General features: G+C 52.2%; 1 protein-coding gene across 1 annotated transcript; it reads left to right on the top strand.

The window, feature by feature from the left end:
- Positions 1–790: 790 nt before the first annotated feature.
- SLC25A15 (solute carrier family 25 member 15) lies at positions 791–16,031 on the top strand. The gene is made up of 6 exons (XM_040991473.1): positions 791–919; positions 5,400–5,658; positions 11,224–11,361; positions 12,093–12,262; positions 13,364–13,522; positions 14,044–16,031. Exons 1-6 carry the CDS (start codon positions 865–867, stop codon positions 14,166–14,168), a joined length of 906 nt encoding a protein of 301 aa, XP_040847407.1. The 5' UTR covers positions 791–864; the 3' UTR covers positions 14,169–16,031.
- Positions 16,032–17,211: the final 1,180 nt, after the last annotated feature.

Genomic DNA, 17,211 nt, shown 5'->3' with positions numbered 1-17,211 from the left:
ACCAGGAGCTGCTTCTAGGTCACCCACGTGGGTGCAGGGGGACTCAAGGTCTTAGGCCATCTTTTTTTTTCTTCTTTAAAGATATATCTATTTTTATTGAAAATTCAGATTTCTAGAGAAGAGAGATAGAAAGATCTTCAATCTGTTAATTCACTCCCCCAGATGGTCACAATGGACAAGCTGAGCCAATCTGAAGGCAGGAGCAAGGAGCTTCCTTCGGGTCCCCCATGCAGGTACAGGGTCCCAAGGCTTTGTGCCATCCTTGACTGCTTTCCCAGGCCACAAACTTGGAGCAGCCAGGATCCAAACAGGTGCCCATATGGGGATCCCAGTGCATGCAGGGGTAGATTAGTCAATTCAGCCATTGCACCAAGCATATTGAGCCATCTTTTCCTGCTTTCCCAAACCATTAGCAGGGAGCTGAATCAGAAGGGGAACATCCAAAAACCAGTGCCTGTATGGGATGCTGGCACCCTGGGCAGAGCCTTAGCCAACTGTGCCATGGTAATAACCTCTGTGCTCCACTTTAAGGTTCTTAGAGAATTTGGCTGAAGTGCTGCTGGTGGCGGGGGCATTGATGCTTGGAGGGGCTTTGGACATGTGAGTTTTTTACAGGGCAGTTGATCGCTGAGCTGCACAGATACCTTGAGCTCCCTTCCTTTGGGACAGTGTGTACGTGTTGTGGGGTAGGGATGGAGGGCATCTGTTCTCCCAAAAGTTAGGCTGCGCAGGCGCGTGGAGCACAGGAGCCACTGGGCTGTGCTAATGCTGAGCTCTTGCCTCCTCCCAGGGAGTATGCGGTACCCATTGTGAGCATCAGGGAGCTGTCCTCTGCAGAGACCGGAGACTAGAGACACCGGCAGCATGAAGTCCAATCCTGCCCTCCAGGCTGCCATCGACCTCACAGCTGGGGCTGCAGGTAATCCCACAGGAATCTCAGGCCCCCCTGCACTTCCCAGCTGCCTTGTAAGCTAGATCTGGGCAGTGTGGTGTGACTCTCTGGCCAGCATCACCCCTGGGAGCCACGTGTTTTACCCACAGCGGGAATCCATTTCACGGGAATGCGATATCATCTGGAGCTTATCAAAAGGCAGAGCAGTATGTGTTGTATTAAAAAGCATCTCGGCTGAGACGAAGTTCCTTGTCCCCTGCTACATGGCTGGAATGTGTGGGGCATGGGTCTCGTATCCAGGGATGGCCACATCAGGCCTTTGTGGTGTAACAGTCACCCCGTCAGTTCACCTGATGCATTCCCAGTTATGGTTCTTTTTATTTTTTTATTTATTTTTATTGGAAAGGAAGATATACAAAAAGGAGGAGAGGCAGAGAGGAAGATCTTCTGTTTGATGGTTCACTCCCTAAGCAGCTGCAACAGCTGGAGCTGAACCAATCCAAAACCAGGATCCAGGAGCTTCTTCTGGGTCTCCCATGTGGGTGCAGGATCTCAAAGCTTTGGGCTGTCTTCCACTGCCTTCCCAGGCCACAAGCAGGGAGCTGGATGGGATGAGGGGCCGCAGGGATTAGAACTGGCGCCCATATGGGATCCCAGCACATTCAAGGCGAGGACTTTAACCACTACACTATCTCACCGGGCCCCCCAGTTATGGTTCTTTGAAGTAGGCAGAAAGGGAGGAAGACGTCCGGTTAGAAACAAGCCTGGTGCCTCACAGGGCAGGAGAGCTCAAGGATCTGCAGCAGTGGCCCAAACCCAGCAGCCTGGGCTCAAGGGGACAGAGGCTGCAGCTCAGTGTGGGCATCTCAGCCTGACACTAGTGACACACTGGGCAACCTGTCCTCCAGGGTCCTGGGCTTTCTCAGAGCCAGGGCCTGGCTGGCACGCTCATAGTCCCAGGTGGAAACCCTGCCTTACCCTGGCCTTTTACGTGGTTTTGGCTCCCAGGCTGAGAGGCTGTCACACAATGCTTGCGTTTCCCTTTCTTTTCATTCATTTGTTTAAGAAAAGGTTTATTTCCTTACTTGGAAGGTAGAGAGAGAGATCGATCTTCCATCTGCAGGTTCACTCCTCAAATGGTCGTAATGGCCGAAGTTAAGCTGATCTGAAGCCAGAAGTCAGGAACGTCCTTTAGGTCTCCCACACGGTGCAGGGGCCCAAGGATTTGGGCCATGCTCTGCTGCTTTCCCAGGCCACAAGCAGGGAGCCAGATGGGAAGTGGAGCAGCTGGGACACAAACTGGCCCCCAAGTGGGATGCTGGCACCGCAGGCAGATCAGTTTGCCATGCCACCATGCCAGCCCTTCTTCTCTTCCTTCCTTCTTTCCTTCCTTCTTCCCTTCCTCTCTCCAGCCCTCCCTCCCTCCTTCCATCTCCATCCATCCTTTCCTTCTCCCTCCTTCTGTTTTTTCCTTCCTTTCTCCTTCTTTCCTTTCCCCCTTCTCTTTTTCTTTCCTTTTTTCTATTTGAAAGGCAGAGTTACAAGAAAAGGGAGATAAAGATCTTCCATCCACAGATTCATGCATCAAATAGCTGCAGTGACCACAGCTGGGCAAATCCAAAGCCAGGAGCCAGAGGATCCATCTGGGTCCCCCACGTGGGTGTGAGGGCCCAAGCACCTGGCCCATCCTCTTGCTTTCCTAGGCATATTAGCAGGGAAGAGGAAGAGCAGCCAGGACTCCAACCAGTGCCCATATGACTCACTGTGCCCCAGCAGCAGCCCCGCCTAACACCCTCTTATCCCAGGTCACAGATCAGACATGCTCAGGGGCCACCCTGCTCTCATCCTGTCACTCACCTGCTTGCAGAGAAGAAAGCAGGACAAAGTATCTTTCCGCAAATCAAAGGTCAGCTAATGAGGAAAGCTGGAGAGAGGCCCCTAACAGTGTAGTGGATAAGGGGCCCTGGCTGGGGTGTCCGTTTACAGGAGCTCCCCAGCCCAGGAGCAGGGAACCAAGGGCCACTTAAGAGTGTACCCCTTCCCCACCACCACCCCCAGCCTGGTGTCTTACCCACCACATGCCTGTGAGTGACACTCTCACTTGGCTGTGGAGAGAGCCACAGCCCCAGGCCCAGAGCACATGCTCCCCACACTGCAAAGGGCACCTGCCGTACTGAGGGTGCCTCCGCGTGCCAGTGTCTGGCCACCTCTTCCCGTGCTGCAGGGGGAGGAGGGGATGTAGCCCACGTGAGAGGGGCTCGGCTCTTGGTGTTATATGTCTTCCCTGCAGTCTGCAGGATCTGGGAGGGGTCTGACTGTGGACAGACTGCTGCTTTCCAGCTCAGCTGCATGGGGACCTGGGGGCACCTCCGTACATATAATTTACATTTTTAAAAAAGATTTATGTTTTTGGTGGGGTGGGGAAGGCAGATTTACAGAGGAGAGACAAAGATCTGTCATCTACTGGTTCACTCCCCGATTGACCACAGCAGCATGAGCTGAACCAATCCGACTGTAGGAGACAAAAGCCTCTTCCGGTTTCCCCATGTGGGGGCTGGGTTCCAAAGCTTTGAGCCATCCTCTGCCACTTTCTCAGGCCATAAGCAGGGAGCTGCATGGGAAGTGGAGCAGCTGGGACCCAAACCAGCACCCATAGGGGATGCTGGTGCTTATAGGTAAAGGAGTAGCCAGGTAAGCCATTGCACTCACACCCTGCAGTTGGTTTTAAAATGTATGTGACAGAGGTGATGTTGAGAGGAGAGAGATTTTCTGTTTCTTTCTTTTTTCTTTTTTTTTCCCTAACAATGATTAACATGGATCAGGCCCTTAGAGGGTGCTTCACCAAGTTCATGGAAAATGCATACGTTTGGATGAGCAAACTGTGCATGAATTTGAAAACCTTTTTGCACCAAAATAAACTTCCGCAAACTTGAAGTGACACCGTCATGGTAACTGTGCTAGGTTGTCTTCAGCTGCTGGGGGTGGGGCTGATACCCAGATGCCAGCTCATTGCAGGGGGGTGTAGATTGGGGGCTGGGCAGTGGTGCCTGCCCGTTAGTGACCTGTCCTGCATCAATGCACAGGGGACACAAATGGGAAGCAATAGTTCTACTTTTGGGGGTCTGAGTCTTTGTCACTTTTTTTTAGGTCTGTTTCTTTTGAAAAAGTGACATGGAGGGACAGAGTGAGTGAGGAGGGTGGCAGGGGTGCGGGGAATCTGCCTACCACTGGTTCATCCCTTAGATGGCTGCCACAGCCAGCGCCAAGCCGGGCCAAAGCCTGGAGCCTTATCCAGACCTTTCACATGGGTGCAAATGCCCAAGTAATTGGGCCATCTTCTGTTGTGTTTCCCAGGCTCATTAGCAGGGAGCTGGATCAGAAGTGAAGCAGCTGGAACTTGGACTGGGACCCATTTGTTATGCTGGCACTCCAGTGGAGGCTTAACATACTATGCCATGGTGCCAGCCCCTCTAAGAAATCTGGAAAAGAAACAGTAACCACCCCCTCCTGGTTTCTCTTCCTGCTGGAAAAGCTCTGTGTTGGGACTGTCTTCAAAACCTGCTTCCTCTCGCTGTTAAACGGAACTGTGTTGGTTCAGAGGACTCTCAGGTTCTTAGCTCTGCTCAGCTGGGCCAGGAAGGCCGGGTGGTGGGGAGCAGAAGGGCTGGCAGGTGCACGCACAGGAGGTAGTCTGTGAGGAGTAGCTTTGCTGTGTAAGTGCCCACTCTCGCAGTCACCCCCCTGCCTCGCGCAAGTGAGAACTCAACAGAGGACAGCACTGATCCTCTTAGTGACCCAGTGACCTCCCAGTGCCGTCTCCCTGGCTGGGCATTTGCTGCACAGTCCCAGAGCCAACAGGGGCGAAGCACAGCTAGTGTGTTCTCTGCATAAATACAGAGCCTGCATGCATGGCGCTCTGGGAGGTGAGCCGTTCCAGGGCGTCTGCAGGGACGAGGTCTCCTCCTGGTTTCTCTTCCCACTGGGATTGTCTGATCACTGTGAACCCCACTGCACATGCGACACAGAGGAGTGATCCTCTCTGGGGTTTCCCCTCCCTGCCCACCTCCCACTTGTTAATCACACGTGGAACTGATGTGCGCTAAGCGCCACTCCCTCTCTGGGGTCCTCAGGCTGGCCTGGGAAGCGGTCACAAGTGAGGCACTGAGGCTTAGCGATTCAGTCTCTTGCTCGGGATCTCAGAAGCCAGGCGTCCTCCAGGTTCCTCTGCCCCTGTTCCTGAAGCTCCTGGGCACACCCCATGCTGCACCTTTCAGGCACGTGGCCTGCACCTGCATCTTTTGGGCACGTGGCTGTTTCCTGTATCAAGCTTGAGCTACTCCAAGGGATCTGGGTGCTAAGCACAGTATGGACCTGCTGTCTGCTCTTCAGCAGACACTGGAAGGCTTGGGCGGGGAGCTGGCCAGCAGGATCTGAGGCAGGTGCAAGCCCTGTGGTGGCCATCCTGTCCGCAGAGTTGTGTTAGAGCATACCTCTGTCCTGGTTCCAGGGGGCACGGCCTGTGTGCTGACCGGGCAGCCTTTTGACACGATGAAAGTCAAGATGCAGACATTCCCCGACCTGTACCGGGGCCTCTCCGACTGCTGCCTGAAGACCTACACCCAGGTGGGCTTCCGCGGCTTCTACAGGGGCACCAGCCCGGCGCTGATCGCCAACATCGCCGAGAACTCCGTGCTCTTCATGTGCTACGGCTTCTGTCAGCAGGTGGTGCGCAAAGTGGTGGGGCTGGACAAGCAGGCCAAGCTGAGGTGAGTCAGCATGCCGACATGCGCGTTTCAGTCATTCTCATCAACCCTGTTCTGTGGTCACAGGTTTTTGTCAAATATTTATTTGAAAGGCAGAGGAATGAAAAGCTCCCTTCTGCTACTTCATTGTCCAAATACCCACAGCAGTTGGGGCAAGGCCTGGCCACACCTGCAGCCAAGAGCTCCATCTTGGTCTTCCTCATGGGTGGCAAGGACATGGCTACATGAGCCATCACCCGCCTCTTCCCAGGGCTTACGTTAGCAGAAAGCTGGAATTGGCAGCGGGGCTGTCCCTGGAACCAAGGCCTTCTGGCAGCATAACCACCATGCTGTTGGCTTGCCTCTCTATGGTCCTGGTTGCCATGATATCTTTTTTTGTTTTATTAAGGTTTATTTATTTTTATCGCAAAGTCAGATATACAGAGAGGAGAGACAGAGAGTAAGATCTTCCATCTGTTAATTCATTCCCCAAGTAGCTGCAACAACCAGAGCTGGACCAATCTGAAGCCAGGACCCAGGAACTTCCTCTAGGTCTCCCACGTGGGTGCAGGGTCCCAAGGCGTTGGGCTATCCTTGACTGCTTTCCCATGCCACAAGCCAGGACTGGATGGGAAATGGGGCTGCTGGGACTCAAACCGGCGCCCATATGGGATCCCAGTGCACTCAAGGCTAAGACTTTAGCCACTAGGCTACCACATCAGACCCTTGTCATAGTATATGAAGGAGAAGAATGTTTCCTTTCACAGAGAACTACAGCAGGGTCAACTAGTATTAATTTTTTAAAAAGATCTATTTGTTTTTGTTTGAAAGGGAGATTTATTTAACTTGAGAGACAGATCATCCATCTGCTGGTTTATTCCCCAAATGGCCAAAATGGCCAGGAACCCGGAATGTCCTCCTGGCCCATGTGGGCCCAGGACCCGCGTTATCAGCTGCTGCTTCCCAGGGTGTAGGTTAGCAGGAAGGCACAATCGGGAGCAGAGATTCGGGCCCAGGCCCTCCGGTCTGTGGCACAGGCATTATCAAGCCCATGCTGAACTCATTTCCTAAAGGCTTGGAACTGGTGACAGTCACCCAAGGAGATGGGGGGGTGGGGCAGGAGCAGGCGAGGGGCAGGGGCTGGGCCCTGGTGCTGCCAGTCCCCAGTACAGCACTGGCAGAGGGGAGACAGGGAGGAAGGAAGGGACACAAACTGGGCCAGCGGGGAGGGCTGGTAGCATACTCCAGTGGGGGATGAGCAGGGCAGGACCCTAGGAGAGACTTTTGGTTTTTAGAAATTTATGTATTTTTCTTGAAAGAGTTATAAAGGGAAGGCAAGACAGAGAAAGAGAAAAAATATCTTTGATCTGCTGCCTCACTCTCCAATGACTGCAACAGCCAGAACTGGATAGGTGTGAAGTTGGGAATCTGGAGCTTCTTCCAAGACTCCCATGTGGGTGCAGGGACATAAGGATGTAGACTCGCCTCTGCTGCTTTCCCAGGCCATAAACAGGGAGCTGGATCATAAGCAGAGCAGCCGGGACTTACACCAGTGCCCAAATGGAACAGCAGCCCTGCAGGTAGAGGGTTAGCTTGCTGTGCCACCGTGCCACTGTGCCAGCCCCAAGACATTGTTTCAGTGCATGTTCTGGTAGACTAGGGTTGGGTTCTTTCACATCCTTAGTGAAGGAACAAAGTAGAGGGAAGATGGGGACAGTGAGCAGCGCTGAGATCTGGAGGAAGGACTGTGTGTCTCCCTCTGAGCAGGCTAGTCTCTTCACCACCAGCCCTGGCACAGGACAAAGCCCTGTGGAATCTGTCCTAGAGCAGCCTGCAGGAATCAGGCGGGGAACATTTATTTCCTATAGCGTAGGTGGTGCTCAGTTTGCTAGGAGCAAAGAAGCTGTCTTTGCCTTGACCGTGGTCCCGGCCAGCCTGGGTCTGTTTGGTACAGGAGGTCTTTGCATTTACCCTGAAACATACAATCTGCCTCTCCCCTGCTGGGCAAGTGCCATTCTGGCTCCAGAGGGCAGGCGTGTGCATTGTGCATGTGTGTGTGTGAGTGTGAGTGTATGAGAGAGAGACCACATTCGGGCCTCTGGCCTTTGTTGGAGGGGTCAGGCCAGGAGAGGCCAGTGAGGAAGAGGGCGAAGGGGAGGCCGTGCTGGGGAGGCTTGCTATGCGCTTCTGCAATCACATTGTAAATATTTATCTGTTCCTGGCATGGACACAACCCCTGGTGGTTCCCACTGTGACCTTTGGCCCAATAGATGCCTTACGCAGCAGGAGCACTCAGGTCATGTTTGTGGAGGGTAAATGACATGCAGGTTGCTTCTTCCCAAATCCCATGCTGCACCTGTTGCCATCTCAATTCCAGCTCTGTGCATTTGTATCCCAGACAGCACCAAAGGGTCCATGCACCACTAGTCTGTGCTCTGGTAGAGCAGAATATTCATGAGAAAGCCAAAGTACACTGCCAGTCTGCTCTGGCCTTGGCTTCATGCTTGGTCATGTGCCAGGGCTTGCTCAGCTTTCTGAGCCCTCGCTGCTCCTTGGATTGAGTAGTCGTTGAGGTTTCCTGGCCTGGCCTCTGACAGCCTTGACAGGCTCTGGGTCCTGACCCCGTAGACTGTCTGTGCCTGTCAGCAGGTGGACAAAGTCCCCGGGGACCTGGATCCGCAGCCCAACCGAGAGACAGCACAAACTGTGGGAAGCTTGGATTGGCACGAGAGAAAACAGGGAAACAAGGAGCAGACTGAAGGCCACAGCATGCCCTCTGCATGCCCGGAAGCCATGTGCAGGAGCCCTGTGTGCCTGGCTGATTGTCCTGTTCCTGGTCTTCTCTAAAGTGAAGAGACAGTCTGTGCTGCAAGCAGCATCTAAACTCTGCCAGCTCTTGAAGGAAGCCCAAGTGCATGAGTGTTCAACTCAGTCAGCCCCCCTTGCATCCACCTGTGGCTCACAGCCTAGACCACCAGAGTGGGAAGGCAGGGCTTGGTGAGGAGATGGCCCCGACTTCCTGCCAGTCCTTACCATTGGTGCAACTATAGGACCCTGGCAGGCAGCAGGTCTTGTGGCTTTGCTCATAGTTAGGAGAGAGATGTTTAGGGGAAATCTCTCCACAGGGCACACCGGGTCTTTGGGAAAATCTAGAGGATGGTCACGGCTCTCCAGGGACACTGCGAAGCTGGCCTTTAGTGGGCCAGGGAACTAGCCCAGGCCCTCCTGCTTGGAGTAGGATCATTCCAGCCCAAGTGCAGGCCTTGCTCCTGGGCAGCGGAAGCAGTGTCCCAGGCTGGGGCGGGAGGGGGGCCTTGAGAGGGCCCTCAGCTTCAGGGGGGTCCTTCTGGTTTGCCCTTGGCCTTGAACCTTCATAGACTCCAGGAACACAGTCTGGCTTCAGGCTGTGGCTCATGTCAGGTGGGATGGTGACTTCTGGGATTTGCACACACTTCTCCCAGGTCTGGGTTGCATTTCCAGCTTGCCCATTCCACGGAAGCTTCTGTGTGTACACACCTTCCCCGTACATACTCTCACCCTGGACCCTTGGCCTCCGTGTTGCTGAAGTCAAGGAGGTTGTTGGCTGAACCAGCAAGTCTTTGCAGTGCTAGGACTTTCTGGTTAAAAATTTACCCTGGGTGTTCATCTGTGGAAGTTCTGCGATGCAGCTGCTTGTTCTATCTTGGGTCTAATACAGGGAGGGAAGGTTTCAGAATTGGGCTTTATTTGTTAAAAGTTTTTTTTCACTTACTTGAAAGGCAGGGTGGGTGGCAGAAAGAGAAAGAGAGGGAAGGAGGGTGCTTCTGTTTGCTAGTTCACTCCCCAAACGTCTGCATAAGCAGGACCGGGCCAGGCCAAAGCCACGCATGCACGCACGCTGGATCTCACAGGTGGGTGACAGGGACTCCGTCCTTGGGCTCGCACCTGCTCCTCCCAGGATGCACATAATCAGGAAGCTGACTAGGAAACAGAAGTGGAACTCAGTCCCACGCATTGCAGTACAGGATGTGGGTGTCCCAGGTTGTGGTTTGAGCACAATGCCTTTGTAAGAACCTCATTTTAGTTAAAGCTCACCTGGCTGCTACCCTCCAGTATTCATAGTGTGTGTCTTGGGGTGACAGTGGTGGGTGGGGGTGGAACTCTGGGAAACACTGATTTTTCTGGCTGTATTTTATAGGCCCCTGTGTGTCTTGTCTTGGACTGGTGACTTCACCAGATGGAGTCTGGCAGGTGTAAGATCAAGGCAACAGCAGATGCAGTGTCTGCAGCAGCCTGGACCCTGGCTTCACACACGGGCCTTCTCCTGGCATCTTAACAGATAGCAAGGCGCTGGACCAGCTCTCTGGTTTCCTCCCTTAAAGGCAGAAGTCCCATTGCCATGAGCAATTAACTGTATTCATTTTTGATGATAGTAAGCAGATACTGGTATTGTGTGCCAAGAAAAACCAGAGTTCCTTTTCATAGTGAGAGGATGAACGGCCATCCACGGGTGAATGTGGGCCACTCTAACACTGAGAAACACCTAACGTGAGTGGGCCATAGAATTGCTCATAAGCTAGAGGAAAGAGAAGAACCCCAAGACAGTTCCTGTGATTGGGAAGGTCCTTCCATGAGTGGGTTAGCAGGTGGCTGGAAAGGCCTGCCCGAGAACCTGTGTGAAAAGTGCCCACTGAAGCAGTGTGGTTCATCAAGTGTGGTCTATCGTGACAAGAAACAGGGCAGAGCCTCAAAACAGTAGCAGAAAGGACTCTCCTCCCCTCCCACTCTTTATAAGGAAGGGGGTGGCACCCCAATTGGATATGCAAACAGGGTCTTAGCTTGTGCAGCAGGGACCTCCTGGGCAGGTGGGCGTGGCAGATGGAGGGGAGGGAGGCAGTGTGGTTTTCCAGGGGTCAGGAGTCCCAGCTCATCACACCTCCCTCTTTTCCTGCCTGGCCCAGCCCAGCAGTTGCGGCCATCTGGGGAGGGAACCAGCAGATGGAAAATCCATCACTATGTCTCTCTCTCTCTCTCTCAGTGACTCTGACTTTCAAGTAAATAAATTGAAAACAAAAAGCCCCTAGTACAGTATAAATATTATGTAAAAATTTGTCACACTGCATTGTTGGGGAGTAATGACAAGGAAGACAGACCACCTGTTCAGTACTGATACCATTTCCCCCCCACCGCGTGCCTGTCTGTGTGTGGTGGATTGAATCCTGGATGAGGGACTGCGGATACAAGGGTGGCTGCCCCTGTCTGTTGACCTAAAATCCCATCTCCAAACCCCATCAGGCTAGGGGCTTGGGCTTCACCCCAGGAGTGTGTGTGTCAGGAGGAGGGACATGGGCCTGTAGTCCATTACACAGTGATTAATATGAAGAACGTGGGTGTGCTGTGTCAGGTAGACTGGGTGTGCCTCCCAGTGCTGTCACGTGGTGGCTGTGTGACTTAGGGCACCACATGTGTTGGCTGTCCTACCCCCACGTGGGAGTTGGGCCTCCCACCCCTGCAGTTCACCCTTGGGTTGTGTGCTGGCAGTGTGGACAGCGCTGCGTGCGGCCGTGTGTGAGGCAGTAGGTAACAGGCCTCCTGTGCTTGCGCTTAAAGTGATGTGCAGAACGCGGCCGCCGGCTCCTTCGCCTCAGCCTTTGCAGCACTGGTGCTCTGCCCCACTGAGCTGGTGAAATGTCGCCTCCAAGCCATGTATGAGATGCAAACGTCGGGAAAAGTTGCCAGCAGCCAAAAGTAAGTGACCCCAGTGCGAGCGAGCGCCACCTGTGTTGTGCTGTTTTGGGTGTGGCTTTCATTGGGTTCTGTTGCGCTGAAGTCAAGTCACAGATACCAAAACAGACTTCTCTCCTGTGCCTTCTGGGTGCTTCTGTTGCCAGTCAGGGTTATTGGCATTCTGTTAAGCCAGTCCTGCGGGGCTGGCCCAGACCCCAAGAATGGCCGAGGCCCTTGGGTTTAGTGCCTCGGACAAGCCCTAGCACAGCTCTCCTTTGCACCTCCTGGGTACATGAAGCACCCTCCTCACACACACAAGGAGGTGCAGAGTGGCCGGCCTTCCTGGGTGCTGGTATGCAATCTGAGCTTCGTTTCTATGCCCGAGCCAAGGTTTTATGTGGAAATTTCAGGGTTCAGTCTGAGCACCTGCGGTTCTGGTGGTAATGCTCTCCCCAGCCCTTCCAGTGTACCTACCCAGGGCAAGTCCCAGCTCTAAAAACACTGGACAGATCCAGATGGCACTAAACAGACAGGTGTCTGTCACTATGGGTGTTTATCAGCACAGGTGGTATCTGTCAGCACAGGCATTGGCCAGTGATCAGTCAACACTTGAGAACTGGCTGTTGTCACCTGGGGAGGACACGGCTTAGTAGCCGTAAGACCTGTGAACCGGAAGGCTGTTTCTTATCACTGCCAGTCAGTCTTAACACCCGGCCACTGTAACCTGCGTCTCTCACTGTTTTTCCTCCCAGTACAGTCTGGTCTGTTGTGAAGAGCATTCTGAGAAAGGATGGCCCCTTGGGCTTCTACCATGGCCTCTCCAGCACTTTACTTCGAGAAGTACCAGGCTACTTCTTCTTCTTTGGCGGCTATGAACTGAGCCGGTCGTTTTTTGCATCAGGGACATCAAAAGATGAACTAGGTAAATGCATTCCCATCAGCAGCAGCACTGGGCTGTGGTGGGGTCTGCTTCTCCTGCTGGAGTGTCTGTCCCCCGGGATCCTGGGGGGTGTCCAGTAGCACTGGGGTTCGTGGTGTCTGCTCCTGGTGGAGTGTCTGTCCCCCAGGACCCTGGGGGGTGTCCAGCAGCACTAAGGTGTGGTGGGGTCTGCTCCCGGTAGAGTGTCTGTCCACTGGGACCCTGGGGGGTGTCCAGTAGCACTGGGGTTGGTGGGGTCTGCTCCTGGTGGAGTGTCTGTCCCCCGGGACCCTAGGGGGTGTCCAGAGGGTGGGAGCTGATTTGATGGCAGGTGCTCACTAACACCCTCCCTGCACATATAGCAGCTGCTTCAGGCGCTGGGCGGAAGTGGCTTGCTCCGCACATCTTCTGACAGGTGCTACATGGCTCAGGATCCAGGTTAGAAGGAGAAGAGGGGGCAGAGATTCCTTTCTGATGGAAGGAGAGGCGGGGGCACAGTGCCTGCCACCAGTCTTGTAGCAAGCTCACAGCGTGGGGATTTTGGGGGTTTTCATGGAGCAGTGAGCCATGGGTGGTGTCTGGCTCATCCTGTACCGCTGCTGACCCCCTGGGCACAGCGTTAGGCTCACAGGAATGAGTTCATTTTTCTTCAGCATCTCATGTTGGATCCACTCAGGCTAGGTGAGCCTGCAGGCTTGCTGTTTGCATTCTTCCACAGAGGAAGACTCAGGGCTGTGGGGCATCAACTGTTAAAAACGCTCCAGACCAAAATGGTTTGTGATGCGCTGACCTCCATTCTGCCTTGTTCCTTGGGCTTGCTGTTTCCTTGGAGCCAGGAGCCCCATTTGAGGGGTCTGAGCACCAAGGTAGCCAGCCTAAACACCCCCCTCTAGGGCCTGTCATCTGAGAGAAGGTTCACCCTTAGGTGAACCTTGCTGACCCAGCAGAGCCGTGTCATCTTCACTTCCATGGTGGACCCGCACAGTGTGTGCAGTGCCAGCAGATTTGTCGTCACCTGTCTGCAGCCCTTATGTCACCATCCCCTGGAAACACCTCGTCAGCTCTCTGGAGACACAAATGCTGTTTGCTGTTTTTCTGCTCTAGGTCCTGTCCCTCTGATGTTAAGTGGTGGAGTAGGTGGCATTTGCCTCTGGCTTGTGGTGTACCCAGTGGACTGCATCAAATCCAGAATTCAAGTTCTTTCCATGTCTGGAAAGCAGGCGGGATTTATAGGGACTTTCATAAGTATTGTGAAGAGCGAAGGTGGGTCTGCTGGTGGCGGAACTGGAGTGATGTGTGGAGGGTAATGGTCATGGCTCTGCTAGTCCTCAGCAGCCCCGGGTCCCAACGCTTTCTCCCTGCCTCAGCCCCTCCTCCTGGCACTGGGTATACATCTGCACTCATGGCTTTGTTTCTGAGTGCCCAGCATTTTAGCTTTGTTTTCATAATTCTGAAGAACAGGCAACAGGTACCTGGCATGATTCTCTGTCCTAAGTCAACTGGCCGCAGCTTGTAAGATGTGGGTTATTTATTTTGCCAAAGAGGACCGTGCTTTGCAGTGGGCACCTCTTTTTTTTTTGGAGCACAGCCATTACCCCTTGGCTGTGCCAGGAGATCTTCTGTGAATCTGCTTAGAAACAACCTGGCAGCGAGTCCTGCCATTTTGTGTCAGTGTAAGTGCCACTGCCTGGATGTGTAAGTGTCAGGACCCCTGGCGATGCACCTGTGTGGGGGAGTCCCCAGAGGGGATTGTCACCATCGTTGACTGCCCTTTTGTCTTCCAGGAATAGCAGCCTTATATTCTGGACTGAAACCTACTATGATTCGGGCGTTCCCTGCCAATGGGGCACTGTTTTTGGCCTACGAGTACAGCAGAAAGCTGATGATGAGCCAGTTGGAAGCGTACTGAAGTGTCTTGGCAGACCTTGCTCCACACACCGGGGGGTGAGGACCTCGGTTCCTCTCAGGGTTTCACGGAGCACGGGATTGATGTGAAATGAGTCTTGAAGATTTTGTATTGCCTCTCCTTGGATCTTCTGTCTTACGTTCTGTACCTTCTGCCCTTAATTTGTGTTGAAATGGAAGAGCTGGTGGTGCTGTTGTCTGCGGTATGAGCGTGGGGTGACCAGTGGTTGGGGCCCCCACCCTCATGATGAAGAGGGCCCAAAGGGTGTGTGCATCACCCTAGCAGTGTGTGTTGGATGGGAATGGATTAAGGAAAACTGTTATCAGTGACTGTTGTTTTCCAAGAAGGTTCTTATAAATAATTTCTTAACCTATTCTAGTTACAGGGTCTTTTTTAAAAAAAAAAAACCTACTTAACCTGTATACTGTACTAAGCTGTTAAAGTTGTTAGTAAACAGTTTTCATGTGTTACATTGAAAACTAAAATATTCCTGTAGATTTTGAAGCGCATAACCTACATCCTGGTGTAGTGTCCACATTCTCAAGTTGAGAGTAGGCATCCTGGATTTCCTCCAGAACACTGCCCTACAGCAATGCCAGGTCTTTGCTGGCACGCCCAGAACCCACACAACAGCCATGCTATGGCATGTGGCCTGGGGGATAGGGCCTTGGCCAAGCAGTATGGCCTTTAGCTGCATCCCTTCTCTCCCAGTGAGCCCCCTTTGTGCTGGGTGGGAATGGATGTAGCTATTGTTGTTTGACGAAGACCCACGTGGCTGCTGTAGCCTCTGGAGCCTGGCCTGGGTAGGGCTGGGTTGTCTGTTGGCCTGTCTAGGCCCAGTGATCCACTTGGGTCCACCTGACCAGAAACTTTTCAAGGGAACAGAGCATGCCAAAGCCAAGAGAAGCTTTTGTTTCCTGCCTGGTGGTGGTGGTGTAGACTGGAGGGTCTGTTCTCTCCCATCAGAGCTAGAGCGAGCCATTCAATTCTGCTGTATGGGCTGACCCCCTTGCAAGCACTTACCTTCAGATCTGTCCATCCCTGCCACCCATGTTTGATGCGGGTCCTCAGTGAATAGTAATGGTAACTGTATATGGGGTGTGACTTCATAAAGCAACAGGACATAAAAGGAATGGTTTAAGCTTGGCCAGTTACATGCATATATCAGCCCATAGTTGGTCTGCTCAGCACAGGCTTGGGATGGGCAGCTATTTGTTGGCTGTGTGATGTGGGCAGACCATCTGGTCACCACTAGAGGAGGCTCCAGCCACTCTCTGTTGCTCCAAGAACAGCAGGGGCTCTCTCAATTAAGTGTTTCCACACAGGCCATGAAGCTGAAAGCCCAAGGTGGACTTATCAGGAATAGCCTAGCCTCTACCTGTATGTCTCTGCCTCTTGGCATCAGGTAAACATGGTGGGAAACCCCTGGTTTCCTTAAGCATTTGGCTAACTCTCGGGCCTCTCTGACAGCTCTGAACTCCTGTGCTGGAAACAACAGGGTGTGGCCCATGGACCTGGGCTGGGGCTTGGAGCTGGCCTTACACTTCTGAGAAAACCATTTTGTCCACTTCTGTCTGAATAGGCCTAGATTGACACCAAATAGCCCTGTTGGTTGGGGATTTTGCAAATTGCCCAGGAAAGGGTTATTAGCTCAATAATAACCCTGAGTAGTAACCTAGTAGGAACAACCTTAGGCAGGGGAGTCAGAATTAGAAATCTGTCAGGAGAATGATTTTCATTCTGTTTTGTAATTTAGGGCTCAGTATTTGGGTACAATTTATACCATTTTAGATCTGTACTCTAAAAACACTGTTTAAAAAATTATGTTTAAAGAATTTGAGTATTCTATCATTAAATTATTTACCTACTACTTGAGTCTACGATGACTTTTATTTGCATGCTTTATGTCCATGCTGAGAACCAGCGGTCAGGAATAGTCAAGTGGTGTGTAATGTTTCAATGTGGTGGCTCTATTGCAAGAAACATTTCACTTACTGCAAAAGTGCTTCTCACAGTCTCATAATAGGTGACAAAAAAGCGTGCAGACACTGCAGTTAAGAATTATGGCCCAGTAGAATTACTCTCTCTGTACCTCCATGCTTTTAAAATAATTTAACTGCTTGTTATAAGTTTTGGATAATCCTATCCCATGTTAATAGATTCTGTTTAAGCAAACCAGTATCACGTAAATTTGAGTTGCTGAAAAAAAATTTTTTTTCCCACTTTGGGCTGTGTGTATTCAATGCCCCCAGAGATCTAAACAAGTGTGATTTTTTGGAGCAAACCCAGGCTAACATGGTGATTTGAAACTGCCAGATATTTTCGTGAGTCTTGGAGGGTGGGAGAAAACTCTGTTAACCTCCTGAATGTCAAAATAATGATTCTTAAAAATTGGGGATTCCTTCCCTCTTTTGCCCTTTCTTGAGCCGGCCAAGTGTTTTTTTTCTTTGTTCACCTAGGCCGGTCACAGATCCTGCCTTCTGAGTCACTGCTGTGTGGACCATCAGTGAGCTCGTACTGCCTGTTGGGACAGCACATGCTTCCGTAACGTGAATGACAGGGAGTGGTGTTAGTAGTAACATGGAAAGAGCATATTCTGTGATTTTTTTCCTCCATTGGGAGCCAGATTTGGGGGGAATTAATTAGGGTGAGAGAAATTAGACATTAAAATTGGAAAGGAGGAAGTTGAAATATCCATGTTTGCAGATGACATGATATTAAACATAGAAAAACCTAAACACTTTGGCCTGGTGCCATAGTGTAATAGGATGAGCCTCTGCCTATGATCCCATATTGGCTCTGGGTTGAGTCCCAGCTGCTCCACTTCTATTCCAGCTTCCTACTTGTGCCCTGGGGAAACAGCAAGGATGACCCAAGGCTTTGGGACCCTGCACTCACATGGGAGACTGAGAAGGTGGCCCAACTCCGGTCATTGCAGCCATCTGGGAAGTGAGCCAATGGATGATAATCTCTCCCTCTCTTCCTATAACTCTGCCTTTCAGATAATAAACATACCCCCCCCCTTTTTTTTTAAGAGGTAGGGGGA

This window comes from Ochotona curzoniae, unplaced genomic scaffold (assembly GCF_017591425.1).
Source record: "Ochotona curzoniae isolate NIBS_2020 unplaced genomic scaffold, NIBS_Ocur_1.0 contig_64, whole genome shotgun sequence".
In the NCBI taxonomy this organism is placed as follows: domain Eukaryota; kingdom Metazoa; phylum Chordata; class Mammalia; order Lagomorpha; family Ochotonidae; genus Ochotona; species Ochotona curzoniae.
The sequence above is the reverse complement of the archived record's forward strand: the minus strand, read 5'-3'. Positions and strand labels throughout refer to the sequence as shown.

Excerpts from the sequence above, each read along its gene's own strand:
- SLC25A15 (XM_040991473.1), top strand. The coding sequence starts at position 865 with ATGAAGTCCAATCCTGCCCTCCAGGCTGCCATCGACCTCACAGCTGGG. Across the intron at positions 11,362-12,092 it reads AAAGTTGCCAGCAGCCAAAA|TACAGTCTGGTCTGTTGTGA; the intron begins GTAAGTGACCCC and ends TTTTCCTCCCAG. Across the intron at positions 13,523-14,043 it reads AAGTATTGTGAAGAGCGAAG|GAATAGCAGCCTTATATTCT; the intron begins GTGGGTCTGCTG and ends TTTGTCTTCCAG.